This window comes from Anastrepha ludens, chromosome 2, assembly GCF_028408465.1.
Source record: "Anastrepha ludens isolate Willacy chromosome 2, idAnaLude1.1, whole genome shotgun sequence".
In the NCBI taxonomy this organism is placed as follows: domain Eukaryota; kingdom Metazoa; phylum Arthropoda; class Insecta; order Diptera; family Tephritidae; genus Anastrepha; species Anastrepha ludens.
In genome coordinates, this window is record NC_071498.1 from 91,545,794 (window position 1) to 91,557,304 (window position 11,511).

General features: G+C 34.3%; 1 protein-coding gene across 12 annotated transcripts; it reads right to left on the reverse strand.

Moving 5' to 3' along the window:
• Nucleotides 1-6,400: 6,400 nt before the first annotated feature.
• Nucleotides 6,401-8,927, reverse strand: LOC128854742 (uncharacterized). Of its 12 annotated transcripts, none has more exons than XM_054089070.1 (3): nt 8,632-8,844; nt 7,835-8,229; nt 6,401-7,074 (listed from the first exon to the last, which is right to left on the reverse strand). In XM_054089070.1, the coding sequence occupies exon 3, from the start codon at nt 6,715-6,717 to the stop codon at nt 6,454-6,456; it is 264 nt and encodes an 87-aa protein (XP_053945045.1). In that variant the 5' UTR covers nt 6,718-7,074; nt 7,835-8,229; nt 8,632-8,844; the 3' UTR covers nt 6,401-6,453. The 12 variants fall into 12 exon arrangements, with proteins under 12 accessions (XP_053945045.1, XP_053945044.1, XP_053945048.1 ...); XM_054089069.1 differs by having other exon boundaries at nt 8,441-8,844; XM_054089073.1 differs by having other exon boundaries at nt 6,401-7,068; nt 8,409-8,844.
• Between the last annotated feature and the right edge of the window lie 2,584 nt (nt 8,928-11,511).

Sequence of the window (11,511 nt, forward strand, 5' to 3'; positions counted from 1 at the left end):
AAAAGGTATAATTTCATACCTATAATTGACAACACTTTATGTACGGGTAAATTGGATTGAAGATTGCACCTAAACCGGGCACAGCAACATCATCTTCTGAATCGATGTATTGTAGTGGCAATCCAGAATGCTTTTGATAACTTATAATATAATATATAACAAAAAATCAACAAATACTTCTTCGTTCTCGCTAGTTAAATCCATTTAAAAAGATTAAAATTTGTAAATAGGAAAAAACACCGTAAAACACAACCAATATTATTATAAAATGAGGCACCGATAACAAATCTTTCCAATAACTACTTTTCTTTTCACGAATTCCACTAGGACACTATTGCACTAACGACAAGCAATTGACAAATGGTGCCCTGGGAGATTGCACCACTCTTTATACCCTACTGTTTGGTAAATTTTTACTCAACAAGTAATTAGGATGCATTTCGTTATCTCCATCTCATAATCTGACGAAAACATTCCGTGTTAAGTGTTAACTTGTAAATGAACTTATGGCAGGAGTAACTACATGGCATGATTCTAGTTGCCTACGCTAACCCGGAGCCATTAGGAGATCCACGAGCCAATATTCAATTCGAAATTAAAGAAAAAACGTATTCACAAGACCAGGCCACACGTTTCGACAAATATCCTGGACTTATAGCCAATAATTTTCCATCCTGTTGTTGTTGTAACAACATAATATAGTCTCCATAAATTTAGAAATGAAGATATAGTCGGATTTAAATCCGAGTTAATCCGGTAGTGGAGAACCGAAATCCCGAAGGTACCATGGAATTCTTTGTAGTGATTAATCTTCTTCAAAAATCGGAGATTTTGCTTACTTCACCGTTGACAAAATACCTTTAATTTTTAATACTTCTTTATTAACTAATATTTTAATATTTAATATTTTGAAATTTTTTAATTAAAAATAATAATAATACAATATAATAAGTACTGTTATTATTTCAGCTAATGCAAATCCGAAATTTCATATTGAGAAACCAAATTTCACTAAAAATTATCGAAAATGACCGAAAGTGTATGGCGTTACATCTACGTTTCTACAAAATTAAACAAAACAAATAGTTAACTGCTAAATGCTAATGAATACAGAAAATAAAAGACAAACACCCCAGTCCAAACACAAATAACATGCAAAAGTGGGATGTACCGACAGTAACAAATACAATAACTCGAGTCGGTCATCAAGAATAATGGATGAATAGCCGAAGCGGTTGTTATTGCCGGCGAATACTATAATAAATGTAAAGTGATACGAGACATAATATAAAACAAGAGGAAATAAATATTCAAAAGCTATGTGCAAGTAAACGCAGCTTTTAAATAAAATAGTAGCTTATATATGTATTTAAAGTGCATTATTTTTCTCGTATATGTACATGAATGTATTATATACTGACATTGAAAGAGAGTTGCGCTACCAGTGTAAAATAAATGAAAAAACATCATTGGCTGCTTTGCCGAAGATACAATAACAAGCAGCAAACCTAAGGTGTTGTTAAGCTCTCTGACGACCACCACCCGCGCACACTTAATGAACGTGGCAGACACACGGCGACAATAGCCCCGAGCTAGAGTCACAACCAACAAAGCAATAACCAAAAACGAATGTTTTCGACGCCTATTCTGAAGTCAAGCACCAACAATAAAACCACTTCTGACTCACTCAAAACGAATTTAGCGTGGCTGCTGTAGCTCAATGTGGCTGATGAATCGTTCAAGTGGCTTGAAAGATAGATACAAACTCACACAAAAATGAATATCCAAATGACAGTGCAACGACGGTGCAACGATGGCTACACATGCGGTGCGCTGAGAAGGCAGATTGCTTAGCTATAAAACCTGTGTTCTCATTTAACATTTTGATGACTTACACCAAGATGTTGTTACTTGTATTAACTGAAACATGCAAATGGTGAGTTGAGCTATTAGAATAATGGGTTGAGGAGAGCGAATCGTAAACTGGTAATTAATTATTTATTTATCTGTCGTTAGCACCCACACTACAAGAATTTAAACTGAATTGTATAGAAATATTCATGAATTCTTATATAGGAAGTACTGTGAGCACGACAAAATAAGGCACAAAGATAACTTAGCGTATTTAGTTTGCCGGTTCTTTGCAGAGTATGCGCAAAACTAATTCTTTCTAACGGTTGTCGCATCAATACCGCGAATTTTGAATTAAACTCTTTTTTGTGTGGGTTGTAGAGTTGTTTTTTGAGAGTTATCCCATGAAAATCGTGATGTTTAGTCATGCCAATTATATGTACTAACTCAAAACACATAGAAATTGCGAAAAGTGGCTCAAAATTAATGGTTAGAATGGTTAGAATTACGAAAAAGTCATCTCTCGAAGCAGCAGTGAATTAATCACCAGGATCATGTGATATTTTTCCGTTAGATTTCCTTCCATGGGGTTTTTTGTAAGGAAAGGTGTATGCGAATAACCCGGAAACAACTATTACACTAAAAGTAGAGATAAGGTGGATCATTAATGGAATTCGAAAATTTGGCCTGAAGAACTAACGAGTGCCGACATTTTGCAGCGCTCTGTATCCAAATGTCAAAATACGTAATAATACACCCTGTGCTTCACGGAAAATTTCAAATGCGTTATTATTTCTTCAGTATATATATAATTGTTTAAGTTACGCACATTGCAAGCAACTATGGAGAGAAATAACGCTACTATAAATGCCAATGCAGCCTTCTATACGAATAGTTAATTCTAGTTATGCTGTGAAAAAGTCCCGTAAACTTTTTAATGTTTCTTTTTGCCAAGCAGTGCAAATAGGACAATCGTTAGTTAAGATAATTAAAGCTAATATTTTCGTTAAGTTCTTGTTTGTTATAGTTGCAAATATAATTGTTTCCTTTAAAATCGTTATTGGGCACGAAAATGGGACGGTGGTCTGACTGCTCACTTGAAAAGAAAAACATGATTTCTAAATCACCTTTACGAAAAAGGTACAAAACAAAAAATGCAGAAAAATGAGTTGTTCACGTAATGGCATACCATGTCATCAAACGTATTAATATAGACAAAAATATTCTTAGAAGTAAGAAAGTTCAGAAGACGCCTGCGCGCATGACTACAATTCAGCAGAACAAAGTCATCATTAAGAAAAGTAAGAGGAACGCTTTTAAGTGCTCTGGAACAATAACGCTGGAAATAAATGAGAAATATAGCCTAATATATCAAGCAGACTTGTGCGAAGACGCCTTAATCAAAATAAATTGTATGGGCGTGTCAGCAGAAAAAAAGCGCTACCGTCTTTCGCAAATGTCCATAGAAGCAAAGACGTAAAATTCTGGAAAAGAATACTTTTTGCAAACGAAACTAAAGTTAATATGATTGGTGCTGATGGGAAGGCTTTTGTTCAACGTGAAAAAAACCAGGAGTTCAATCCTTGGTATACAGCAAAGACCTTAAAGCAAGGTGCTGGTTCTTGAAAGTTTGCGAATCGTTTTCATGAAATAGAGCTGGACCAGTAATGAGAATAAATGGGAATATGGAGCCATCAAAACCACGATGGCGACATAATCGTTCGAATCAATGCCACTAAACTGGGTATGCATCAGATACCTGCATGGCTCACTGTTTTCTTGAGTTGTTCATACGCTAAACTTCTTGCTCACATTCAGTCAATTGAACCAAAATATTTGGTCAAGTGCAGTCAGCTCATGAAGGCGAACGTAGTTCAGCTCAGTCAGCACGTACCTATGATGCATGATAACGACCCCAATCAGACAGCCAAAGTTGTGAAAAATTGGCTTTCTGGAGTGGCTACCACAAAGCCCCGGCCTCAACTCAATTAAAAATCTGTGGAGGAATATTAAAGTTATGGTTGGGCAAAAAAATTAAAAAATACTAAGGAGTAAAGAACGCGTGCAACTATTTTCCTTTGGAGAGATGACAAAAGTTAATAGAAAATGTACCTCGCAGATGTGTGAATGAGTTTTAAAAAATAATGGATACTGAACAAAATACTGATCAGCTAAGCTAATAAACAAATTTTACCAATTTGAAATAACTAATTTCTGTTTTTTTTGTAGTTCGATAAAAATGCGCCATTTCAGTATCCACTTCAAAATGTGATAAATTCTGATTTTTCGAGCTTCTTATAATTGTAGACATTGAATTGTTATTTATTTAGCGTTTTTTTTTTTTTTTGATAATACTGAAATAAAATAATAGATTTGTATTTGGTTTGAAAATAACTGTTTTATGGTACTAGGTCATCCAGTAAAAATAATTATCATTATTTGTTACTGTGGGGAAGCGCGCAATTTCTCTGCTCATAGCTGTATATTACAATAATGGAACACGTTTTTTATTAACCACTATACTTTCGAATCCTCAATCACTTTGCGACTTACGAATAGAACAAATCGCTTATGTCCCTAAAACAACCGGAAATAAAATAACATTTTTCTCCAACTACCCGAATGCGCATATTTAAAAATTTTTACTATAAAGCTTTAACTTTTATTTACTTGAACGTATGTAGTTAGTTACATACTCGTCCCTGTTTGCCTGTAAATACTTTTTTGTATTACATATTTATACAGCCTATTTTGTAGTTTATAGAAATATCGGTTGATTCAGTCTTTCAACATTGATCGCGATATGTCATTAAGTTAAAGAAGAGGAAGCATCATCATTATGATAATGGCACTATCGAAGCAATCGTGTGTCACCAACAATTTATAGTTCTTCGCGCTATATAACGGCACACATTTCTTGTAGCTAACAAAAATAAGTTTTGTTTTTGGTCTCATTCATTATTTTTCCAAAATAAATAGGGAATAAGAAAATCAGCTTTTAGCTAAATATGCTCAAAATTAAACAGTTATCAGAATAATAGCGAATTTAATTTATTATTAAAGAGAAAAATGTTGATGTTTTTAGTAGCCGCTCGGAATTCAAAAGTGAATTATTTATGTATAATTCTTAAATTATACATTTGTTAACTAGTATGTAAGATGTTGTAAAGCCATAGGCTGTAAATTAATAAATGAATTAAAAGCCAAGGCGCATTCATTAAACTACCGATACCACTTTTAGTAGATTCGCCTTGTAACACATCTAGCGGGCCTGCTTTCAATTATTGTCAAAACGTTTTTTACTGTAATAGCATAGAGTATAAAAAGTTTGGTAGAAGCTAGTTTCTCAGTGGAGTCGGAGAATAAAAAATGTTTTATTACAATATATCTACCACTGCAATGAAACCATCTTCGAAAATCGAAGAAATGTTCGAGAAAATAAATAAAACAAAGAAAAGAGCATTGAAATGTCGACGGTCTGCCTGAACGAGGTAAAAGAAGGCCCGTTAGTTTAAAATACTTTAACAAGACTTTAAGAGGTTAAAATTATTGGATATATTTTAGAAAATCAAGCAAATGATAATGGAAATAGGTGTCTAGTATTTGCAAGATTATCGCAAAGAGCAGCATTACATACAAAGTTGGAACAAAATTTCATTCTTTATAAATAATCCTTTAAAGCGTGCTTGGACTACATAAAGTAGAACTTGGAAAATATTTTACAAAAATAAAACAGGTTAAGATGTTTTTGAATATGATTTGACGGCATTTACAACAGGAGGATGCGAAATTTGGTAGACTGGAAACTTTATTAAGCCATTTGCGTAGTAAATATATTTTAAAGTTATTAGATACAAACCAAACGGGTTATTTCTTATGAGACTTTTTTTGGAAAACACTCACTATATTCAATGCTAACTGGCGACTATTTAAAGACTCTTCATTTGTGTTCAATATATGATAATAGGAACGCGACGAGTTACCAAGTTGTAATTATTTTTTTTATTTTGTTATGTTATGATATCAAACTGCGCATTGCTTTTGCGCATTGGTTTTGTAAATAGTGGCTCCAAAACTCCCCGAGTATCCAAGTTATAGGACAAGATTTAGGCTTTAATTTGAGTAAAAGTTGAAATCTCTAGCACGTCAGGCTTTTATTGGTTTTAAAACCAGATTTTCTCATAACGATAACATGATAAGCAACCTTAGATTACAGAACGGTGTTCACCGCAGGAAAATACACAGAAAATCAGTATCATGTCAAAAAAAAACATTGTGACTTTTGTTATTATTGATACAATTATTTTTATTTGAATAATATGGCTATCATGGCTGCGGCTTATAAGCTGCATTTAAATTAGTTATAATGAAAATTTAGAAATAAACAAAATGATATAAAAATAACAGCAACGAAAACAACTGCTAAGAACTATTGTTATGGTAGGAAATCATTTGGCAAATGCGAATACCACACTTAATGAATGTTGTAACTTATTATTGTCAGGGTTGAAAAGTTGCAACAACGAACCATATACCAAAATAGCACAAGCAGCGCAAAAAGGGCTCCTGTTGAAATTACATAAAGAAAACCGAATGCAAAACTTACCTTGGTATGCAATTTGGCGGTGTACGATCCACTTCCCAGGCAGCGAACAATTTCATTGGCACCGGCTTCTGGCCATTCTGACTGCCAACGCCGCCGGCAGCGGCAGCACCATAGCCACTACTGCCAGTCATAATACCACTATTGCCACCACTGCCACCGGCGGCGCCACCACCGCTGCCACTACCACCGGCGCCACTGCCGCCACCTCCCATGTTGGCACTAAACTTATCCAACTTGGACGATTTATCTACCATTTTCATTTGGCAGGCTGTTGGTAATGCTGCACGGGGGGAAAGACAATGCTTGGTCGGCGAGTTGCAACACGGCAATAGCCTCGTCGCGTCGCCACACGCGTTAAATGTTATGTAGTTGTTTGGGTGGGCTGGCGATTGTGGTGTCTCGTTGCTTAGTTTTTGTTTTGAACGTTGTTTTTATTATCATCAATACAACGAGGGTATAGCTATAAATTTAGTTGTCGCTTAGCCTATTATTAATATTGTTACTTTGTGCGCGTTTTATTCCTCACTTTGTATATTTACACAGTTTCACTTTTGTTTGGACTGCATTTTATTATTCACTAAATTTGCATGTGATTTATTGTTTTATACATTCTGCAGCTAGAAAAATTGAAGGTTGTAAATAATTTTTTTATATACACTAATAATATATATAGATTTTTAAAATACACAAGCTAATTTGCTAAAACCGTTTTCACCATAACATATTTATGTATTTATGTAGACGTATTAACATTTTCTTTTTTGTTTCACAAAAAAATCTAAACCAAATTTTGCCTACTCTATTAATGAAATTTAAACCTGCATAATGAATTTCACATTGAGTTTATGTACATATAAATATGTATGTGTGTATTGAAATGTAAAATTTTATACAACGCGTTATCGACACCCACTCCTACCTAAGCAAGATTTAACTTTTGTCTCTATCTATGCAAAATGCAAGCCACAGGGCAATATATTCCCGCAACTATAGGACCAACCCCAAAGCCCCACAGCATTCTGCCAGCAAGGACAATATGTACCAACAATTGGCCTTAACATGCATGTGTATGTAAATACATATGTACATGCTTAAGGGCGTGCCGCCTTCGCTAAGTACCTAGCCAGTTTTGAAACCGATATTCTATCAAAAAATTGTATTCTAGTTCAGAGCTTTGGATAATGAAGTAAATTTAAATGTTGTACCCTCACATTTTGCTTTCAGCAAATACGAAAGCTAATTGAACTCGCTTTTCAATGACACTTATTTGGACTTTTATTTATTTTCTTTATTATCTTTTGTTTATTTGCACATCTGGCGGACACGGCTGATTCCATTACAATTTCTATTCTTTGCTGTATCTCTTCGCACACTCACCTGATCCCCTTCGCACTTTGTAAATAGTCTATGCTCACACATATGCAACCACATACACACACCCATTATACAACACAACTCTGCATTTTTCTCACTCTGGGACCACATCTTTAATATAGATTCTGCAGATTATTGTTTATTCATTTAATTCTTATCATTATTGCATCGTGCCCACAAATATTAGACATTTTCTTTCCTGTTTCATGGTTTTCATTAAGATTTGCTACAAATTTGCACTGAATCTCTTTTATTTAGGTTTCAATTTTAGATCGACTTGGCGTTGCATTTGGGCGCTGGTTCGCGTAGCGCTGCCTGCCGCAAATACTTCCGACGTGCTCCAAAGTCGCTATCAAACTTGCTTTGCATTTTTATTTGGTCTCGCATTGAAATCCCCACTGCAGATACACAAATAAGAAGGCGTTACCACATCGAAGTTTAAAAATAAAAAAATATCAGTAAATATATACGAATTCCTAACTTTTTGTGCAAATAATAAGCTTAAAACTAATTAAAAAAATTTAATATTCAATAAAGTTAAAGTAATATGCATTCTTAAATGAGCAAACGAAATTACTAGTTTGCAGTGAAAGAAAACTATGGTAGCACCGTAAGCAGCTGCAAAGTGGTGAATTTGGGGCGAGACTGCTGGGAGTGCACAAGATATATTCGCCTTGCCCCATTTACCGCCCTCAACAACGGAGGGAAGTGTTTACGCGTCGTCAGTGAAATCCCGCAAAACCACCCACAACTTTCTTGAACTTATGTTTAGCGTAACAGTATTATTATAATCACACAACATGCACACTCGTATCCATGTATCTTATTTTAGGTTTTCTGCAACACTATATAGCTTTTCTTAACGTCCGGACTGCTTTAAAACATTTCCTTGCTCTTTCACTGTATATCTTATTTTCTCTTCCACACATTCCGCATATTTCAACATTAAGGAAAATCAAAATTAGCATCTAAAAACAAAAAAGTGAACAATTTTATTTTACGAATAGCGGCAAACAAACCAATTCACACTAATCGCCAATTCTAATTTGTTTTCGTTGTTTCGCTCCACCTTTACGGTTGTTAAACTCACCACGGCAAATGTCAATCGAGGATAGAGTGCTGCCTAGTTGGAAATGTAGGGATGTATTTTTGAAAGAAGCCAGTAGAAATTTAATGAATAGTTTATTATTATTATTTATAGGAGATATGTTCAATATAACCCCAACTTAATAGCACACTGACTTAATTTTTGTACGATAGATCAAGCGCATTTAAGGGGTAACACCACTGTAGAAATTTCAAAAAATTGATTTTTTTTTTATAAGCTTAAAACATTCTTTGAACCTTTTAAAATACAGAACAAAAAGTTTTATACGTTACCGAAGTTTATTTCATAAATATTTTAAGCTTTCAACCAAGCGTTAGTGACTGCTACCTAACAACTTCTCCAAATTTCCAAACTTTAAACGCGTTTTTCTCAAAACACGTTTTCTGAAATTGGCACGCAGCATAACTTAAACAATTTTAAATATTTTTAATCAGGTTTTTCACTACGTCTGTATAATAACCTTCTTAAGAGAAGAGCGTAGGGGATTTGCGATAGATTAATTTAAACGATTGTTATAATTATTTAAGTGCCGTTTTTTTAGGCCAAAATAGAGTTTTTTCCTTCAAATGCTTGCTAATTCCACAAAAATAAATATTTTTTAAATCCCCTACGTGTTTCTCTAGCTATTCTTATCTAGATTAAGAAAAAAAATTTCCTTGTTCCAGATTAAAATTTGCACCCTCGGTGCTGCGTGCCGCGGAGCTCTTTCAAGAGAAACCACATTACAAAAATGTCTCCAATGCCGCCATTTTGTAAAATTTTTCGATCAAACTTTGTAGTTTTGTATTTTAGTATATAAGTAATAACTTCCCAAATCAGAGTGATTGTTTTCCTTTTCTTTCTATACAAAAAAATTCTTTAAAAATCGTGTTTATTTTACGCGTGTAGAGTGGTGTTACCCCTTAAGGTGATAAATGTGGGCTAAGTGAAAAAAAAACGCAGCGTATTCTAAAAACCCAGCTTTTTTGTTTATAATAAGACAAAGTAAAGCTACATAAAATTTATACATATGTACATATCACTACGCATACCATATTTTAAAATTTCCCATTTTTAAATTTCTAGAGTTTGCGCGCTTTGAAATCTTGTAAGTATAATATTTCATTTCTGTACATTTTTGAATATTATTCTCTTTGAGAAATTTTTCTGTAAGATTTTCTGAAATTTAGTTCCCAACTAACTCTTATTAGAAAAGTATGAAGTAATGAAATTCATCATGTACTTTTTATTACTTGTCGGGGACGAATTTAATAAAACACTAACATGCAAAGGTTCGTTCATATCTTTTCCGCAAAATTTTCCTCTAGATCCCTCTCATCCGATGGTGTAATCCTCCAACCTTTTGTGCCATACAATGGGACACGCATGATGAGGAACTTATGAAACCTGTCTTTTTTCGTCGAGAGAGCAGTTTGCTAGCGAAGTGTCCGCTCATTTATTAATAAGGGCGAATCTCCGCTGAATTTGAATACATAAGCTCCGTTCTGTGAATAGGGATATCTTGTTTGACGGGTTGGTGGATAGCCTCGGCAAAACTGACATCACACGACTTGCTATCGAAATAGTAAGTTTGAACAACAAAACTGACGATGATGTCCCAATTTAAAATGCATAAAAAAAAAATCGGTAAGCATATGTGGCTGTTTCCAAATCGAAATCTCTTAATCAAATTAATTACTTGACGCTACTCTATTTAACATAATAACATAAATGGTGAATGGTACCGTTTGACCACTGAGGAGCGTGAAATAAATAGTTGGAAAACGGTCCCTAGCCCAGTGAGCTTGTGTGTTATTACTATTCTATTGGTAATCGTGTCACATACAACTGCACGAGATTTTATATCATATATAATACATATATATTTATTACATGGGATGTTTGACATACATAGGTGTGTCACTTCGAAAGAGATTAAAGCTCACCTATTGTTTAGTTCTCCTGATAAAGACCTGGAAAAATGCTTAAGTATTTAGCATAATCTTGCACAAAGTTCAAAAGAGGAATTGAAGCTAACTAAAGAGAGCGATAGCTGATAAATGTTATTGTTACCGGCGATGAGATTTAGGACTATAAATATCAAAACGAAACGAAGCAGCATTGAAATAGCGTTTCCCAGACGAGCCAAAACCGAAAAAATATTTTGTGATCATTTTCTGGGATTGCGATAGTGTGATTCACACGGAAGTCCTTTCGCCAGACCAAAAGTAAATAAAGAAGAATGTGGTTTCTTCACCCCAAAAAAGGCTTAGACATTTCATCTTGTAGGCGCGACTCAAAACCACGTTAATACCTTTCCGCAAGCTCCGCATTCCACTGGCTTAGCCACGAACGAAGTTACCACTTAAGGGTATGCGTTTTGGGAGGATTGAGAGAATATATGAGAATTCGCAGAAGAAGCAGGAGCTGATCCCAAAATCGCCCCATAAAAGTATCTAGTTTGAATGATGGAAGATGCGTTGAAATGATTTTTTTGATTAAGAAAGAAGTTACTTTGAAAAATATAATTGAATAAAAGAAATACCAATGAATCATTCGTTAAATTGAACATTGATAAATTTTGAATACTTTC